General features: G+C 46.6%; 1 protein-coding gene across 3 annotated transcripts in view; it reads left to right on the top strand.

The window, feature by feature from the left end:
• MTR (5-methyltetrahydrofolate-homocysteine methyltransferase) overlaps positions 1 to 20,956 on the top strand; it is a 141,275-nt gene that overhangs the window by 36,486 nt on the left and 83,833 nt on the right. For all 3 annotated transcript variants that reach the window (XM_068131796.2, XM_078766853.1, XM_068131797.2), the window contains exons 13-17: positions 7,164 to 7,276; positions 9,742 to 9,882; positions 10,751 to 10,936; positions 16,368 to 16,547; positions 16,791 to 16,907. In XM_068131796.2, coding sequence (XP_067987897.1) covers positions 7,164 to 7,276; positions 9,742 to 9,882; positions 10,751 to 10,936; positions 16,368 to 16,547; positions 16,791 to 16,907 — 737 coding nt within the window. The remainder of the gene's footprint in view (positions 1 to 7,163; positions 7,277 to 9,741; positions 9,883 to 10,750; positions 10,937 to 16,367; positions 16,548 to 16,790; positions 16,908 to 20,956) is intronic.

Genomic DNA, 20,956 nt, shown 5'->3' with positions numbered 1-20,956 from the left:
TCAAAGCAGGGTCCAGTCCAAAGATGCGGGGAGGTATCGTCGCGCTGGGGGTGGCGGTGGCTTCCTCTGCTCTCCGTAGTTCAGGCGCATCTGACTCAGCGCTCGCAGGTGGCTTTCCTTCTCCAAGCTGGGTGCGCATCTGACGTCACGTCCGGCAAGCGGCTGCGTATATCCGGCGGGGAGTCACACGCCCTCGGCTCGTTAGCTCCGCCCAGATGGAATCGGTCCGCCCTTCTTATTGGGTGCGGGGGGGGTTTACCAGGCTCCGCCCTTGATGAGGAGCTGACAGCCAGCCCCTTCGTGGTAACCCCGTGGGGCGCATGGATAATGGCGGCTAACCGAGCCGGAGGGAGGACGCACACTCCCCGCGCGCGCCGTTGTTGTAGTTGTTGTTGTTGTAGCTGTAGTTGTTGTTGTTGTTTGGGGAAGAAGATGGGAGGAGGTATGGGAAGGTCCTAAACTCACTACTGGTGCCATATAATCACATTCTGGTGCAACGAAGAGTCATAATTAATGGAAACGAGGCCTTAACTGACATAGATTAAGAATAACTAGGAAGATGTCCGAAAGTTGTCTACGTGTGGTGCGGTGGACCTGGGCACGACATTTAATGGGGGAATAAGGGGAAGGTCGGCTCTACTGATTGTTATTTACATGCAATGGGACTAGGGAATGGGGGACTGGGGAAAGTTGGGGAGTATTGGAGAAAATAGGGGAATATTTACAAGCGGATATGGAGGCCAAATTCCATATTCGCAACATTGCACCCTTCTCTACCCTCGGGGCGTCCCGACCCGATAAATTTTTACCTACTTTAGTGTGGCACGCAATGTAGTTCCCTCTACTATTAACTCTACCCTGAGTGCGACAGTTTTACAGATATTCACAAATGAGTAAATATGTCCCCCTGCGACGTTGCACCCTTCTCCTCACAGAAACACACCCACAGGATAACCGAATCCGGAAAGAATTCTCAAACTAAACATACAGCCGGTAGGGAGCATTATTTACAAGACTATGCTGCTATTTACACTACGATCCAGGACCTGTTTTTGGAGGAACACATGCAGATGTTATGCATAGAGAGAGCGCGCTTGCCAACATCGATACACCAACCCACGAGTGCTCTGTGGCCGACGGCCTTTAATAACGTGCAGAGCACCCTTCCCGAGCATCAACAGCACCACCCCACCACCAATCGGTGCAGTCACCATTGTTCATTGGAATAAAAATAACTTCAACAACCCCTAACCCTGCAGGTGTCTCTTGCTCTTCTTGTGGTGCACTTGGTGGTGTTAACTATTAGTGGTTCACCTGTATGGCATAGGTGCCACGTTGATCCATAGGTCCATCCCCGGGTGGTGCTTGGCCGCAAACGAACTGCGGTCCATTGTGGGTGGCCACAAACATTGCGGTCCATATGGTGTACCGATCCAGGCAGCGAACAGCGAAAGTGCAGGCCCACAACTGCGCAGCCAGCACCTCTCTCTCCTCTCTCTCTACCCCAAAGCCAGATCCTCGGAGGTGGGAGACAAAAGAAACAGACAAGTGAGTAAGGTGGTAAGGGCGCAAAAGTGCACGCAATGTAAGGTAATGCACACTGGGGGCACATGGGAACCAGGTGAGACAGGTACGTTCCTATCGTACGCCCCCCCCCCACCAGGTAACCTACATGGCCCCTCCCTTACCCCTTACTGCATCCACACAACACTACACTACTCATAAACATCTACTTTACAAATCAACAAACATCCCTACTGTCTTCCCCGTTCCTCCCATATACCAAATTCGTCTTCTCTCCCTCCTAACCAATCAAATTTGCCATTTTCAACTCTCATCAAAATTTGCCATCTCCAACTGAACATCAAAATTTGCCATCACCAATTCATCATCAGTCCCTCCTAGGGAGGGAGAGATGGAATCACCCCAATGTCTCATCCACGTCGTGATGCGTCTCACAAATCCTCACAGCAATCTCATTTCCTGCAACAAACAAAGAAAACACAGGTGTGGAGTCATCATCATCACCACAGGCAAGTGGCTGCGTATGGTGCGACAGGTTCATCAATCCTAACTATTTCCTAAATGACTTTAACAACTTTACACTACCCGGGGTCTTTCTCCGGCCAAACCATTGGCCCTCTTACACTATGGGTTCTAAAAACCAATTCCCATTGGCCAGACTGTGGTGCTCTTCAATTTGGGGTCTCACTCCCCCGATTCATCTCCCGGTGCCCTCGTACAATTTCTGGGCTGCGACGTGTACCTCTCCCAGTGGGTCTACCCACCTGCACACCTCCACCACTGCAGTTGCCTCCGAGCTTACCTGCTCCTCACCCTAACCTAACTACCTGGGGAAGGCCCTCTGGCTCTCTCCCCACTCCGTGCCCTCTCTGGCACTGGGCTGCCCGATCCACACCCGGGATCCTCAGGCACCCACTCACAACTACCGGCTCCCAGAGCCCACCTGCGGCCTCACCTGGCCGACATCCTCACAGTGGTGGAGTGCCCAACCAACTACACACACTAACAGGCTACACGCCCAGCCATTTCCACAACACTAATGCACCCATTCACAACACCATTCTGCAACCGCACCACAAATGCCAATATCCAACCACAATTTACCTGCACCCTCTACCTAACACTTACACTACCCGCCCCGGGTGCTCGTGAAAGGGGTCCACTCTTCCCCCATCCACACCTTCGCACCATGCACACCACTCCGTACCACTCACTCCAACTCTCTCCACACACCTGTACTTGCACACCTGTGCTCTCATTCTTGGTGCCGCCTGCACCCTTCTCTCCCCAAGCGCATTCGCGCTGATCCACACACTCACTACTCACTCACTGCTCCACACACCTGTCCAGTTGCACACCTGTGCAATCACACCTGTTCCATCCTCACACACACGGCATCATCTCAGCTAACTACTCCCTTCTGAAACTTGCGCTTCCCAGTCGTCCCTTTAAACTATTGCGCTCCCACGTCATTATCATCCACACTAATCTACCTGCGTCCCCACTACAGGTATCAGTCACTAACTAATCTTAACGTTACCTAATGTCAATCTTCGCTAGATCCCTACACACCATATCCTAACCCACCCGGGCTAGTTTTCACTGCCATACACCCCATAAGCTATTGCTCCTTTGCCCCACGCATGGGAAGGATGGTGGATTTGCCATCCCACCACATCGGGGGTCTCTCACTACCAATTTTGCACATCAAATTTCAACAAATCAAAAATTTGCCAATCACTACTCATCATCTGCCAATCACTACTGCCAATCCCTTGCCAATCATCAAATTTTGTTTTTCTCTAATTTTGGGGCCAAAACACTAACCTCATCACCCAGTCTACTCACTACTGCCTCTCGGTGCGCCAATTCCTGTCCAAAGCCCGGCTTCGTAAAGCCAAGCAATGGATGCTGGTTGTTTTGTGCCAGCGGCTGGATGCGTCCGGCACTCGGTGCAGGGACGGGGGCTTACCCGTGCCGAGATCCCACACACCACCTCGGCGTGGAGCCATCCAATGTCCCGATCTCGACCTGCCGGCGCGTCTCAACAAAACGTGGTCGCCATGACGACCCTTTCTATCGGGCTGCCAGCTCCGCCTAGTGGAGCCTGGACGCGACCGTTCAAAGCGAGGCCCGGCACGCACCGAGGGCCTGCTTCGGCTAAAAGTCGCTCTAACCTCTAACCCGTGTAACGTCGATGCTTCACCTGGACGCTTACACCCCGCAGCCCGTTCCTTGCTCACACATCCAGCTGTGCCCATGCTCCTCGTACCCTTCCTTACACACCCAGGTACACTCATTCCACTCACAGCCTTGGTCACACACCTGACCACCGAACACTTTGGCACACATTCGTCGCTCGCACACCTCACCAATACACCTCTTCGCGCCCCCTCCTCGGTCACCTCCTCTGTGACAATCACAGGTGTGCTCTCATTCGCACACCCAACCACGTGCCTCACCACCAACTCCAGCGTGCATTCCCACTCACGCTCTACCATTCCAGGTGTGCATCCTTCCATCCCAGGTGTACATCCTCGCTCACCTGTCACAACTAACTCACGCTCCATGTCACTCTCACTACTTTCACCTCCACTCGTGACAACGCACTCACCCTTACTCTTGACAGCACACTCTTTCCCCATGCACCTGTCCGTCACACACCTTTCTCGCGCACACTCTCCCGTTACACCCTCTGTAACACTCACCACAGGTGGACACTCTTCCTTACTTCTGACAGCGCACTCTTTCCTCATGCACCTGTCCGTCACACACCTTTCTCGCGCACACTCTCCCGTTACACCCTCTGTAACACTCACCACAGGTGGACACTCTTCCTTACTTCTGACAGCGCACTCTTTCCTCATGCACCTGTCCGTCACACACCTTTCTCGCGCACACTCTTGCGCACACTCTCCCGTCACACCCTCTGCAACACTCACCACACCGCGCTCCCATGTGCTCCCTCGCACACACGCTACGACCGACTCACTCTCGCCAGCACACTCACTCCTTGGTACACACTTTTTCCTCACACACCCCAGAGTCGGACTTTCTTGCACACCTCCATTTTCGCACACCAGACCTGTCGCACACTTCACCAACGGCCTCTCACGAACATCCGGGTCTATCTCGACCCCCAAGCTTATTAAATCACCTGGCGCATCATACGCACGACCATATTGGTCACCACTTACACCGGGTCCTCTTTCTTTTCGCTTCTCCTCCATCACCTGCGAATCCCTCATCCGGTTAATGAGCACATCATCACGATTCGAACACAGACTTTGGACCAATTCTTTTACTTCCTCCTTTATCTCTTTCTTATCCTCTCTCCGTCGCTTTTTAATTTCGCTCACCCCCTCTTCCACTTCTTTCTGTGTCGCTTTCAACCCTCCTAATACCGCAGTGTTCCTTTGAACCTGCTCCACTAACTCCGTCTGTCCCACCGTCAGCTGCTCCACCTCCTGCGTCAGGTCCTCTATGCCCCCTTGTAACTTTACAGTCCCCTTTCTCACCTCCTTCTCCATGTGCTCCTTACAGTGCCTCACCTCCTCGCGCACTCCTCCGACCCCCTCACTCACACCTCTTCTAATCTCCTCTCCCTCTACCCCATTTTTCACTCCCTCTATCTGATTCTCCTGGGCAGCCATTCTATTTTCTACCCCCATTAACCCATTTTTCACCTCCTTTATCCCGTTGTCTAACCCCTCAAAATTTTTGTCTACCTTCTCACCAGTACCCCTCGCTTCGTCCCTCATTACCCCCATCTGGCTTCCCATTACCCCCAATCGCTCACTCCGAGCCCTCGCTTCGTCCCTCATTACCCCCATTTGGTTTCCCATCCCTTTGAAATTATCGTCTGTTTTTACCATAAAGGCCATCATCTGTTTCATAAACAGGTTCCAATTCATTGGCATCTCGGGTTCGGCTACCGCGACCACGGCCGCGGCTAAATTTGGTGCCGCTACACCCACGTGCGCGACCACGCTATTTTGCGACCCTGCCGCCCTCACTGCTTCGCTCTCCTCGCGTCCCTCAATTTGGTCCTGGACCGACCCTGCTTCACTCTCCCCTACCGGACCCCAGCCGTCTTGATCCGCCATAGCGCGACTTGCAAAATTCGAGTTTCGTAAAACAAATACAAATTTCGGCCGCTCCAAATTTTGGCCAAATTTTTTTTTCCTCTATTCGTTTTTTTTTTTTTCAAAATTTGGTCGGGCCTCGAATCTCACTCCCGACACCAATTGTTACAGACACGACTTTGATGTTAAGGTGGGCCGAGCGGAATGGCCGCCGTGTCCGCACAAATTACCCGATTGTACTCGAACGTCGACGAAGCCGCGCTACGCTGGCTCAATAGGAAAGAGAAGACACCCGGCTGGGTTATAATGACACAATACGACACCAATGTTTCAGTTCTCAAGACCTCCGGAGGAGATTATATTCGTACGGAAAGGTCAGATTACAGGGGCTAGAGTTATAATCACAGAAAGACAGGCACTTAGACACACTCTTATATTAACCCCGGACAGACGACGGACAAACGGGACAAGGCTGACTCACACGGGGGTTGATGAAAAGGTCAGCGGGTATCGATGGCTCAAGGTGCACTCTTGGCTCAAAGCAGGGTCCAGTCCAAAGATGCGGGGAGGTATCGTCGCGCTGGGGGTGGCGGTGGCTTCCTCTGCTCTCCGTAGTTCAGGCGCATCTGACTCAGCGCTCGCAGGTGGCTTTCCTTCTCCAAGCTGGGTGCGCATCTGACGTCACGTCCGGCAAGCGGCTGCGTATATCCGGCGGGGAGTCACACGCCCTCGGCTCGTTAGCTCCGCCCAGATGGAATCGGTCCGCCCTTCTTATTGGGTGCGGGGGGGGTTTACCAGGCTCCGCCCTTGATGAGGAGCTGACAGCCAGCCCCTTCGTGGTAACCCCGTGGGGCGCATGGATAATGGCGGCTAACCGAGCCGGAGGGAGGACGCACACTCCCCGCGCGCGCCGTTGTTGTAGTTGTTGTTGTTGTAGCTGTAGTTGTTGTTGTTGTTTGGGGAAGAAGATGGGAGGAGGTATGGGAAGGTCCTAAACTCACTACTGGTGCCATATAATCACATTCTGGTGCAACGAAGAGTCATAATTAATGGAAACGAGGCCTTAACTGACATAGATTAAGAATAACTAGGAAGATGTCCGAAAGTTGTCTACGTGTGGTGCGGTGGACCTGGGCACGACATTTAATGGGGGAATAAGGGGAAGGTCGGCTCTACTGATTGTTATTTACATGCAATGGGACTAGGGAATGGGGGACTGGGGAAAGTTGGGGAGTATTGGAGAAAATAGGGGAATATTTACAAGCGGATATGGAGGCCAAATTCCATATTCGCAACAATATATAATTTTTGATTCCATGTAAAGCCCTGTTCAAGTGTTCTTGTTTTTAATGGAAGCGCTCACTCTGCGTAGTCTTTACGTTTGTGATATTTTGGTTGGTTACTATGGAAACCAGGGTGGCTCTTACCTGAAGTAACCTGATGAGATGATGAATGTCACAAAAATGCTACCTTGTGGGTTGTTATTAATTATGGGTTTATCTGTTTGCTGTTTGCCCATATTATTCCCTGCTGAGTTATTTCCTTGGTTTTCAGGCTTGGAGCCCTTCCGCATTGGGCCTTACACAAACTTTGTGAACATCGGTGAGCGTTGCAACGTGGCTGGCTCTCGGAAGTTTGCTCGCCTCATAACCAAGGGAAAGTATGAGGTTAGGAGAACGGAAGCTTATACGAACATTACTGAAATATCAAAAATGCACTCAAATTTTTAACAGGGTAAAGTGAAAGCGATATTTATTTATCAACAAAAAATGATCGAGATGGAGATGCAGCTTTTACAGAGGATGATTGTGGATGAATATTGCCATGATTGAGGCCTGTAATGCACTAATTTCTTCCTGCCCATTGAGCCAGGATTTCCTTTCCTTTGAGCAGATTCCATACCACGGCTATGTCCTGTGGAATCGATGTCGACCGTCATCGTCCTTCATTGCAGCTTGAACTCACGAATTACAATGTTCACTTAAGAAACGTTTAAGTGAATGAATGTTTTTATTTCTGTTTTCTATAAGTAGAAGTAATAGCCGTAATTTAGAAATAATTATATATTTATACCTATAAAAGGTAAAAATCTCTGTTTTCAGTTTGAACACTGAAAAACTTCAAATAAACACAGCCACTGGGCTTGGGGGAAGTGACTGAACTTATTCAAACAAACACATTCGCCGAGCTTGGGGGAAGTGACTGAACTTATTCAAACAAACACATTCGCCGAGCTTGGGGGAAGTGACACAACTTCCCGATGCACTCTGGGTACCAGTAATGCCATTTTTATGACTTCTATTTTTCTCTCCGCATTCAGCGGAGCAATTGGGAAGAAATTTCATCCTCCCTATTGATGCCAACCAAAGAGGTTTATCCATACCCTATCCTTTAAATGCTCGATGTCGAGCAAGGAAGCAGCATGTACCATTTTCGAAGTATTTGGTATACGTCAGCCATGGTCAGAATCAAACTACCAACCTCCCAGACTCAGAGAGGATGCTCTAACCACTGCACCACTGAATCTGGTAAAGTGAATGATAGAAACCCCGTTCCAGGTTCACGCCAAACAAGGCAGTAAGGGGGACAGCCTATGGCATCAGGTTCTGTAATGCTCATTAGTTTAGTTAGTAGGTTGGCAGGTCTCTTGACCTCCTCTCTGACAAAAGTGTAACAAAACACATTTCCTTCACCAAAGGGTTAAAGACTAGGGCCTGGTTGCATAAAGTATCCTTCAGGAAAAATTTTAGGATTTCCTTAAATTTTCCCGTAAGGACATCCTTAAGTTGAGGATGGTTGCATATATGAATATTCCATAATTTTTCCTTAAACCCTTCCATAAAGCTAAGGTAACGCCCTCCCCCAAACCCCCCCCCCCCCCCCCTCCTTCCTTAAACACGAACCTTTGAGTTTCCAAAAGGTGATCTTCATGGAAATTGGTCACAAAGAAGATGATTATTGGACCGCGACACCAGATTTTCACTGTTTCATAACATGCAGAATATTTTGCGTGTAGTTCCGTACTCCTATTTCACTTTCACCATTCTCGGAAAGTTTCCAAACATTTACTGCGCACATATTACACATTTACAATAAAATGCACAGTGAGAATCAAATGAATTTTCACAAGAATCGTTTTATTCCTCCTTCATCCGGAAGCACGTGTTCCCCATGCAACATATAACAAGTGTCATTTAAAATCACGTGTTCATTACGTGTTCTTGGTTTCGGATGAGGCGTCTTAACTCTAATCTGATTGGTTGTCTGGCATAGCAACGGCTCCTCAGGATTTCCTTTACCATAAGGAAATCCTTAGATAAAGGAAAAAATGGACCTCAAGGTAAATCTTTCCTAAACCCATAAAGTGCGCCGGGCCACGATTATGGGTGAGACGTGTATGCAAATGAGTTTAAACTGACATATAGTGATGTTTCTTACAATATATAATACCCGGAGTAACTTATGAAAGGTTTCTTCTAATTGGTGGAGAAAGGCTGATGATAAAAAAACATTTCTGGCCTAATATCCAGTAAATCCAGCACTTTATGGGTTATGGATGAGGGAATTTTTGCAACCGGGCCATTGTTTTATCAGTTTCTGGTGTCGTGCTGTGATAAATGTCCTCTTTGTGACCAATTTCCATGAAGAGCGCCATTTTGAAAACTCAAAGGTTCATGTTTAATGATGAGGTGATGCTCCCTTAACTTCAAGGAAGGTCTGAAGGAAAAACTTGAGGAATATTTGTATATGCAAGCATCCTCAACTTAAGGATGTCCTTCAGGGGAAATTTAAGGAAGTACTAAAGTAAATCCTTAAGGATGCTTTATGGAACCATACCTAGTTTCTTTCTCCATAAACTGTTGTGACTTGGATCGAGTATTCAAATTCGAACTATCTGGAGTCATCCATAATAAAGGGGAAATTGTCCTTTTTGTGACGTGAATACAGATATGTAGTATAAGATTGCTTGTTTAAGAAAATGTACTACCTGACTTTTTATGGGTCTGTATAAAATGGAGTTTTTATGAGGTGTACTATAAGGAACTTTATAGTTTTTTTTTTGTTTTTTTTTCAGAGAAATCAGATATTCTTTCAACTTGCTCAATATCCAGCAAATTCCACTGTTCCACAGGAGGCCTTAGCAGTTGCAAAGGCCCAAGTGGATTCTGGAGCCCAAGTCCTTGATATCAACATGGACGAAGCGATGCTGGATGGTTGCCAGGCCATGGAGCGGTTCTGTCGGCTCATCGCTACCGAGCCCGATGTCGCACGGGTAATGCGTTTAACGGAATGATAAATTATTCTCTCCAGCTGCTTTGCCTGTCAATGGATTTATATTTCACTTCTGTCGTTCAGAAATGTTGTTGAGCGGGATGTCTGATCCATTTACTGATCCCAAATTGCACTTGCCAAACTTCTGACAGATTTTGGATTCTTACCTTATGTCTCAGAATTGACCGTGTCAGAGAGACCTTCACCTTCTCTCTTTGCATTATTTGTATTATTTGTTATTACTAGCTGGCATTTCCACCCTCCGAGTGGGAGTGCCCTTCTTGGCCCATGGCTTCGTGTTACTATGAACATATTGTTATTGTAAAATAAGGGTTTTTAAAACAACAACATTAAGGCACCATACATATTGAAGTATTTACACGCGATTATTTACCCCTTGGTACTCAAAGTACCCGGACCGTACCCGGCCCCAGGGTTTATCGTAGCTGGGGCCGGAGTATTGCTGGAGTCGGGCTAAAGTACGTGCTCGTCTGCTGGTGCCTTGGGTGGCGACTTTAGGCCAGTATTGGGGTTGGAAGCAGAGGTAGAGCTGGGTTTGGAACAATAGGTCATAGGCCCAAAAACTGTTAAATGTCAATTTTGGCATGTTGGTGGCGTTCACGCTAGCTCCATTATAGTAAGATATTGTTAATTTTTATTGTTTTGTATCATCACTTGTGTAAAGTATATAATTTAATTTTTTGGCTTGCTTTGAAATTATCTGTTATATATCTGTAAATGTGGTGCTTTTGGGGGCAATAAGTGCATATCCCTCTGCAGACATTCATTAATGGTGAAAGTTGTTCTTTATATCATAAGCTATTTTATCGTTGATTAATTTGCCCCTTGTGTTATTCTTATCCTGGCAGGTGCCTTTGTGCATCGACTCCTCAAACTTCTCTGTGATCGAAAGCGGACTCAAGAACTGCCAGGGGAAGTCCATCGTGAACAGCCTGAGCCTCAAGGGTGGTGAGGAGAGTTTCCTGGAGCAGGCTGGTATTGTGCACCGATACGGGGGTGCAGTCGTCATCATGGCCTTCGATGAGGATGGACAGGTAAGAACACGATTTTCGTCTGCCTGTAATCCCTGTATGGCCCATAGTTGTTTTTATGCTGACCTGGCTTTTTGTCTCTGTCTACCTGTCTTTGTCAATTAGGCTCAAGCTCGGGAGATGTTTTTTTTGGAGAACAAGGCATTTTTTTCCTCGTTTTCTTATTAGTTGTATTTGCACTCATTTGTTGCATGCACAAGCGTTATTTTTTTATCGTCGTTGGTATATTTTAAAGTAAAAACAAACTTTTTCTTTCTCGTTTTCATTCGGATGTATATCAGGAGAGATGAAACCAAAGTTATTTACCCAATGTTAGTTGTTACAGCAGACCACGTGTGCATGCTCAATGACTGCCTTGATTCCGTTCCCCCAAAATGGTTACGTTGCAATACGTGTCATGGATGGATCAGCAAATGGCTTGTGGTCATGAGATTGTTTGCGATATCTTTCCGGCTTTATTGATGTGATTGTCAAAACAATCAGAGATGTATCGGAGTCCTTGCAATACCGAACGTACACCACAAATGCTATAGCAAACCGAGGGTTGACGTTCAAAGTGTTGTTGTTGTTTTCTTCTACAGGGTCAAAGGCTCGTGTTGAATGTGTTTGAATGTTTATTTTGATGTTAGAGTTGACTTGCTTTGGTGGTCGTCTCTGTGCTCATTATTCCAGGATCCCTCGAGCTTCAAATCCCATACTACTGTTTATTTGTCCATGGTCAACTAATGTCCTTATAATTAATCTAAAAGTACACTGAGGTCTTCACGTCCTTGTCGTACACGTAATCAGTGGCGTAGGCCTCAGATTGGGCCACCCCAGAGTTGGGTTAAACACAATTTTGGGATGGGAGACAATATTTTCATGAAGCTATATTGACCGAGTGATGTTACAAAGCATTGGTTCGGCCGAAGCAGGTTCTTGGCCAAGGGTCATGCGAGGCAGTTTGTCATCCCTCTCATAAAAGTACTTAGGGCAAGAATTTGGAATTTGTCCAGGGTGCCGACGATAGCTCGTCTACTCCCTTGCGTAGGACACCGTGGGATCTCCAATGTCCACCAACAAATACTGGCAGATAGCTGGGTCAGGATTTGAACCTAGGCTAGACAGCTTAGAGGTGAGTGTGCATACCTCTAGGCTATCCTGTCAGCCATAGGTTATATTATACAGTATAATCAACACTACAGAGTGGCCACAAAGCCCCTATGCATGCAGTTAGAATTTAGTTAGAACTTATCTGAATGCTCCCCTCCATTCTCCGCACAAATTTTAATTTTGCTCCATGTTCTTCTGGACATCTTCCATGTTGAGGGTTTGAGGTCATAAAAGCAGCTCCTGACAGCTGTTTTGAGGTCTTCAACTGTTGTTAGGCGGAGATGAGAAATTTCCTCTTTCACAATGCCCCAAAGTGAGTTGTCACATGTTGTTAAGTTCGGACTTCGAGGAGGCCACACTATCTCAGATCCACGTCCAATCCATCGTCCACTGAATTTGTCGTCGAGATATTCTCTAACTGCGAGATCATAATGTGTTGGTGCACCATCTTGTTGCAGGATATCTGTTGCCCCGAGAACTCTCTCACGCAGTTGTGGAACAAACCATGTCTGAAGCATCTTCAAATAAGCAGTGTGATTGACACTTGTATCGAAAAAATATGGCCCTATCAAGTGATCTTCTGAAATTGCTGCCCACATCATGACATGAGGAGGATGCTGTTCAATTTCCTCATAAAAATGAGGATTTTCTTTGCACCAAAAATAAACATTCCTGGATCGATTGCTGAGGTAAATAGCACACTCATCCAAAGAAAATACGCTTACTCTTGATTTAATGGTGGGAAATCGCTGCAGAAGAGCCTTGCTCTAAATCAAGTCAAATCAAGGACACTCCCTGTTGAAAATGCCTTCTCCTCCGATGCCCACATCATGTTGCGTGTAGGAGCTGGCTTATCGAATCTCTGCGAAAATCTTGTCCTTATGTCTACTAAACTTGCTCGTTCTCATGCGCGGTCATGAACCCAAAGACAAGTAATCAGCCTCTCTTCTATCGTGTACTCACTGGTGTCCGTCATGCTGAAGAAGTACCTGGAAAATAAATAAGTTAAAGAGGACACACTATTATGCATAGGGACTTTGTGGCCACTCTGTATAAATAAAATTAAATGTTTAACTTTAGTTAGAACTTATCTGAATGTTCCCCTCCAAATCCTTCCTCTTCTCCAATGGCTTGATCTCCAATCATCAATTTGGATTCAGACCAGGTCATTCTACTCTGGACATGCTGCTTCTGCTGTCTCAACAATGGATGGAGGTCCTCAATGCCAAACAGGAAATCAGAGCTGTCTCCCTTGACATATCATGTGCCTTCGATACGGTCTGGCACCCCGCTCTGGTCACCAAACTCTCCTCCTGTGGTATCCATGGAAATCTCCACGCATGGCTGGCGGACTTCCTCTCTGGTCATAGTCAACGTGTGGCCCTGAATGGATTTCTCTCACCTCCCCTTCCTGTTCAGGCTGGAGTTCCCCAAGGCAGTGTTCTGGGCCCTGTGCTTTTTCTGGTCTTTATCAATGATCTCTCAGACTCTCTGGAAAATCCTCTCTATCTCTTTACTGATGACTCCACTCTCTACAGCTCCATTCCTCTTCCCTCAGATCGGCAGTCTGCAGCCTCCTCACTCTCTGAAGACCTGGACAAAATCACAGACTGGTCAAACAAGTGGAACATGTCTTTCAATCCTGACAAATCTCACACTCTTACTATGTCTTTCCAAAAAGACCGACTGGACAACCCTCCAATCTACTTTCTCAACAATCCTCTCCAAGAAGTTCTGTCGCTCAAGCTTTTGGGTCTCACTATCTGCCAGGATCTTTCTTGGTAAAACCACATTTCCGAGCTGGCCTCCAAAGCCAGTCGCCGACTGGGCATCCTCCGTCGTGTGAAGTCCTTCCTTGGCACACCTGAGCTCCACACCACATACAAGGCTTTCATCCGCAGCTCAATGGAATACTGTTCTCCCCTATGAGCCGGTGCTCCTGCCTCACACCTAGCTCGGCTTCACGCTGTTGAAACCAAAGCTTTCAGATTCATTGGAATCTCCCACGATGAAGCTATCTCCGAGGGCCTTTCACTCACTCACCGCAGGCAGGTTGGTGGTCTTTCTGTCTTCTACCGACTCCTATTCGGCCTAGCTCCCCCAGCTCTATCTGTGCTCTGTCCCCCAAATATTCCTACAGGTCGCACAAGATCTGCCAGCAACCCTCTTCTGAAATTGCCAAAATCAAGATTCTCTGCTCATCTTCACTCTTTCATTTCTCTTTTTTCCCGCCTCTGGAACAAATCAATCAATTTTCCCGCCTCACTCTCTTCAATCCCACTCCTCCCTCCATGTCTTTAAAACAGCTGTTCACCACCATCTCTTCTCTTCCCCCATCCAAAACCTTGATCTTTTCTACCCCCATTAATTCACCCCAGATCCACTTTTTTGAAATACCGACTTCTTTCCTGGAAGTCCTAGCAGTGTCCATGTGTTTTAGACATCTCCCAACCCCCCTTCCCATTCCTCCTTCCCCAAATACCTCTCCCACCCCCCCCCCACCCCCCATGCCTCCACCCCCCAAGCCCTCTCCCTCCCACAGATCTCCCGATGTCCCTGCTCTCTGCTGTTGTACTTGTGTGGTTCCCTCTCCCTCCCCATCTTGTCTCCCGCTCCCTTTATTGTATGTTTTGTGTGTGTTTTTTTATTTTTGTGATTAATGTTAGCTCTTACACGAGCCTCGATGTTGTATACAAAAAAAATACAAAAAAAAAAACAACCGGAACCAGGACATTCAACTACCCCTGGTTCAGCCAGCCGAGCCATCACACGGGCACATGAGAGGCGTGAGGCCCCACCCCACGGGGTGGTGATTCGTCCGGTAGTATAGAGCGATGTGATGGCGGCCACTGATTGGAGCATGCGCGGACGTCATCGGATGACGTAAGAGCCCGGGGGGCAAAATAACTGTGCACCGGCATTTTCCACATCTTGGGGTCCCGAGTTGATGAAAGACTGTCGTGGCTCGTGTTCTCTCTTGGCTTTGGGGTTTTTACAAAATGCGGTGGCAGTTCGTGCACTCGCTCCCTCATGCTAGCTTCGTGGCAGGCGGACATTGTTACCTCTGGCTCTCGGCTGTGCCTGGCTCGTGTGCGCCTTTGTGAGGAGAACCTTTCGGAGCTTTGGGGAGCCTTTGCTGCATTGAAGGAGGGGAGGCTGTGCTACTTGGTGCTCTTCGGGGGAGCTGGGGACTGTGTTCTGCTGGCTAGCCTGGGATTGAACGCTGAGACGTTTGGCTGCCTGCGGCACGGCGTGCTCGCGTGATTGACCGGTGCCATTGGTTGAGTGCTTCGCCGCATGGTCCTCTCGTCGACCGATCCCATCAAAGTGCTCGTCGAGACCGGAGCTGAGTATCAAGCAAACACACCTCACAACATTTTGTTACTTTCGTTATTTTATCATCCCCTTGTGCTGTTTTACGAGTCCGTATGGAGGCGCTCCATTTAGGATTTTAGTTTTACCATGCATTTCTTGTTCCCTGGCATTCTTTTTTATTAAACCCTTTTATTGTTACATTTTAATTCCGTGTCGGTTTGAGTTGATTATCGTGGTTCGAGGACATCCAGTGGAATCCGTGCAGGTAAGAGCCTCACTACCCTTCGCTGCCCTCCTCCCCTGCACGTATTAACACCGCCATAGTTGGATTGAACACCTCGGAGGTAAGCTCGATCGGCTATTCGTCCCCAGGGGTATTCACCCCCGGGAACATGACAAAATAAAACCAAACAATGCAAACGGTTGTCTTGTTGTAAGCTTCTGTCATTGGTCACTGGAATGGCACTAAGGAAGTTGTCTTTGTTTTGTTTTATATTAAAGTTTTTTTAATTGTTGATGCTGCTGATCAGGTGGTGCATTTCCACTGCATTGTAGTGAACTTGTGATATCAGGAAGTGTCTGAAGTAACTTTGTTCTGTTCTGGAAAGGCAGCACAAAGTTTGTCTTTATCCAGACCCTACACGCTGCGTCTGTATCACTATGGTTGCTCTTTAGACTATAAACGGTTCACAAAAAGGAAATTTGTCAATGAAGTAATAATTTTGTTGTTTTTGTTTCTGATTAATGCTTCTCCTGTGAAAAGGGCAACTCTTTGTATATTCTTTCACATCCTTGCACTTGATGAAATGTTTCCTTTATAAATAATCTGAGTTCCTTTACAAGGAACTTCAGTGCAGCAGGGGGCCACTATCTTGTGCAATGGTTGCCAACCTATGGTTGTTTGTCAGTGCTCTGAGGTACATATACATATACATATGTAGTGATATATGTAACTACATACTGTACATATACATATATGAACTCTGCAAACGTTTTGGTTTCTGACTCGGACATTTCGACCCAACAGGCCACCGACACTCAGCAGAAGGTAGATATTTGTTCTCGTTCATACCACCTCCTGATTAACCACCTTGGATTTGAACCGAACGATATCATTTTTGATCCCAACATCCTGACCATTGCCACGGGAATCGCAGAGCACAATGGATATGCCCGAAGTTTCCTCGACGCAACGCGGGAAATCAAGGTGAAGCTTTTCCATAACATCTAATCACATGGGTTACCTGTGGCATGGCCAGATGGTTTAATTTGACCGTTTGTTTGGCTGCAGGTTAACACAATTTGCTTTCTCATCAAGCATGTTGTGATTAAATGCGGTTTTTTTTGGGTTTTTTGGTCGTGTAATAAAGATGAGAGATAATTTTTTTTGGTACACTAAGTCGAGCTCGTATAAGAGCGGAAGTGGTTTAACTTTGGACTTGTTTTCCAGCTCAATCTTGGAGGAGCCAGGGTGAGTGGCGGTATTTCCAACCTCTCTTTTGCATTCCGTGGGATGGATGCTGTTCGAGAAGCCATGCACAGTGTCTTTCTCTACCATGCAATCCAGGTATACCCACGCCCATGCATGCCCAGGGACACCCTGCCATGCCAAACATATACACAAACTGCCATAAAATCTTTTATCCACTTTACTTTTATATGGTGTGTGTGTGTGTGTGTGTGTGTGTGTGTGTGTGTGTGTGTGTGTGTGTGTGTGTGTGTGTGTGTGTGTGTGTGTGTGTGTGTGTGTGTGCGTGGATGGACACCTGGATTGTGCTTGCATGCTGCAGGCAGATAAATGCGGAATGTGTGCATTGTATGAGCTCTTTGTTTATGCACAGTCCAAGCTCAGCCCCTTTCCCAGCTAAGGAAGTGAGGCTTCACCGGTCAACTGTTTTTATGGATAGTTTAATCCATGCACGTTTGCAGTTTTGTGATATTTGCACGTTTGCAGAGCGGCCTGGTTGAAGCCTCCGGGTTGGAGGTGATGCTATGGTCTGAGCTGTGCAGACGTTATTGTCTGCGCATGCACAGAGATCGGGAGGAGTGCTCATCACGCTCCATATATCATATATATTGTTGTGGATCTGCCGCCGGCCTTCTCCCCTTATCAAGGGGGGATTAATCCCCTTTTCTTTACTGAACTGGCGCGACCCGAGACCTATTACGTCCCTTCCGGACAGCGCCAAATAGGGTTTCGGGACCAAATTCGCTCGTACCTAAGTACTAGCGCTGCCCTGGAAGCGAGGAAATAAGCCTCACACGAACCACGTGTGATGGTGATATGCCGAGCGGTTTGCGTACACGTGATCCGCGGTTATAGATAGTGGAACCCGATTCAAGCGGTTTTACCCGTGCCACGCTTAGTCAATGGAGAAATCACAAAGACGATCGAATTCAGAAGAAAAGGAAGAACAAATAGATTTAATTATGATGCACGTATTTACAGCTCAGGACGAAGAGACACAGGGAAGCTTAGACAGTCTTATGCTTAATACCCCAGGACAAACGGGCCCGTCTCACACACACTCACACGGGGTTTGCAGATGGGCAGGATGATGTTCTCCAGCGCCGCGGTGGTCGTCCAGGATCGGCCCCGTCTCACTCTCCACGGTCCCCGGCACGTCCCGCGAAGATGGAGGTAGGCGAAGGCAGGAACTCGTATCATGTCGCTCGAACAAACGGGTAATAATCTCAGGGCGAACGGTAGAGGGCGGACTTTGCGCGGCTGGCGGTTATTCAGCTGCATTCACTCGCTTTGGCTGAACCGCGCAAGTTATAACCGCCCTGGCTGCGCCGACGTATTCCTCGTAACCAAGTTCATACAGTGCGGATGATTCTCTTCAAGCGCGTCTCCCTTCTCAGCACTCAGCACTCACGACTTCTTTCAGCGCACCTCTCCCAATTTGACGAGCGCCTCTCCCTTCTCATAACTTGACGAGCGCGCAACTTAACTCCCGAACTCAACGAGCGCGCAACTGCTCAACTTGACGAGCGCCTCTCCCTTCTCATAACTGAGGTGGGGGCTTCGCGCGATCGGTTTTATTGCCACGCCCTTAGCCCGATCGATGTTCCAACCACGCCCTGTGACGCAGTGCTGCAGCCACATGCTGTGAGCCCTGATTGGTGACTCATGCTTACCGTCCCCACTGCCGCCGTGCCGACCTCAGCCCTCCTCCACCTTCCGAGGCCCACCTCGTGTTAACTCGCGCCCAGCATAACCAGGGCTTTTTAACCGCAATGGATCGAGCCTATGGACGTGGAATGGTTTGTAGAAGTAGGGCCTATCCTCCTGTCTTTACAACAACGCAGGATTAACATTGGAAGGGGCCTACTCTCACATATACTAAGACATAACTATACTACAAATGAGGCTACATGTTGCTCGTGTGACTAACTATGGGGGGAAAACCTTTAACCTTTATTAAATTTACTGTACAAATCTCAAAACCGCAGCAATATATATACATATATATATATATATAATAATATATATACGTATATATATAATAATATATATATATATATAATAATATATATATATATATATAATAATATATATATATATATATATATATATATATATATATATAATAATATATATATAATAATATATATAATAATATATATAATAATATATATAATAATATATATATATATATATACGTATATATATATATATATATATATATATATATATATATATATATATATATATATATATATATATATATAATATATATATATATATATATATATATATATATATATATATATATATATATATATATATATATATATATATATATATACAGTAGTGACCCCTAATTCCGAACGCCCCTCATCTCGAACTACTCTAATTCCGAACCGTAAATTCGAGAAAATTTTGTCCCTAATTCCGAATGTATTTCTATAACCGAACCGCCAACATAGCGTTAGCGTCGTTCATATTTCCCGCCGCGAGCGTCGAGATTTTGAAGGCTTTGAAGAACCTATTGTGCCTGCTATTGTAGCATTGGGTCAGTCCATGGGCTTGGAGGTGAGTGAAGAGGATGTGGAGGAGTTAGTGGAGGATCACAACAAGGAACTCACCACAGAAGAACTTCAGCACCTCCACAAGATGCAGCAAGAAGAAGTGGCAGTGGAAATTTATTCAGAGGAGGAAGAGGGAGCTAGTGGTAAAATTTCCAGTGCTGAAATTAAAGAACTGTGCTTCCATTGGTCTAAAACACAGGCCATTGTTGAAAGGTGGCACCCTAATAAAGCAGTGGTTAACAGGAGCATTAACTTGTTCGGTGACAATGTGATTGACCACTTCAGAAAAATTAAGAAAAGTCGCCAACACCAGGCAACTTTGGAGAGGTGGTTCTCTAAAGAAAGCAAGCCTAGTGAGCCCCAACCCTCTACAAGTGGTGTTAAGAGACAAAGAGAGCAAACACCAGAAGCACAGTCATCTGATGTTAGCTTGGAAGGTGCCTCACCTTCCAAGCAATAAAACCCTCTCCCTCCTTCCTCCTCTCCAGCTTCCACATGCACCATCAGAACTCTCCACTAAGGTAAATGCAGTTATTTTCATGTTAGTACATTTATTTCTTGTTTTTATTATTATTATTATTTGATATTTAGGGCATTTACTCATCTTATTTTACCTTGAATCATGTGTATTTGCAGTTAACAGTGTCTTGATAATGGATTTTTGGGGTCCAGGAACGGATTAATTCCCTTTCCATTATTTCTAATGAGGAAAATAGTTTCTAATTCCGAACTTTTCCCAATCCGAACTTCCGCTGGAACGAATTAAATTCGGATTTAGAGGTCCCACTGTATATATATATAATATATATATATATAATATATATATATATATATATATATATATATATATATATATATATATATATATATATATATATATATATATATATATATATTGTTGCGGTTTTAGAACCCACACTTTTTGTAAATAAATAACTTGTAAATGTGACATTAAAGGTTAAAGGTAGCACCCTTAGTTAGTCCACAAGCAACACGTAGGCCAGCATAGAACTCAGTTATTTCATTATCATGTGTTTTAGATCAGGCCGTGTTTCCAATAGTTGAATCTGCGTTGCATCAATCAAATAAGGAGTAGGCCCTTCTGTTCATTTTGCGATGTCCCTCTGCAAGCAATTCTGTTACGCGCCTTGGTTAGCGTTCGCTCAGGCACCGCCATTGACCATGCGGTCAGGCTTGAGGAAGAAGGGGGCGGGATGCCAATAACAAGGTGTGGCCACGTCAACTCACCATCAAGGCGTGGCCGGTAAGCCCCCACCAGCCAACCAGGGCTGATGTAAGATCACCGACGGGCGTGGCCTTTGTGGAGCACGGAGTGATCTTGGCTCGCGTTATAAAAGCGCGTGCGCAAAGCCCTTTGACAGGACTGCGTGGAGACGGCTGATTGAAAAGGACTATTGCGAAAGTCGTTTGTTGAAGGACTGCTTTCTATGGTACTGCGCAGAAGAACCTTTGTAACGGGACTGATCCAGGAGCGCACATTGCGTAAGGACTCACTCGCTGGCGTTATAAGAGAACCTTGGAGAGGGTGCGTTTGGCACAGCCATACAATTATTACGTACG

This window comes from Myxine glutinosa, chromosome 12 (genome assembly GCF_964187855.1).
Source record: "Myxine glutinosa chromosome 12, kmMyxGlut1.1, whole genome shotgun sequence".
In the NCBI taxonomy this organism is placed as follows: domain Eukaryota; kingdom Metazoa; phylum Chordata; class Myxini; order Myxiniformes; family Myxinidae; genus Myxine; species Myxine glutinosa.
The sequence above is the reverse complement of the archived record's forward strand: the minus strand, read 5'-3'. Positions and strand labels throughout refer to the sequence as shown.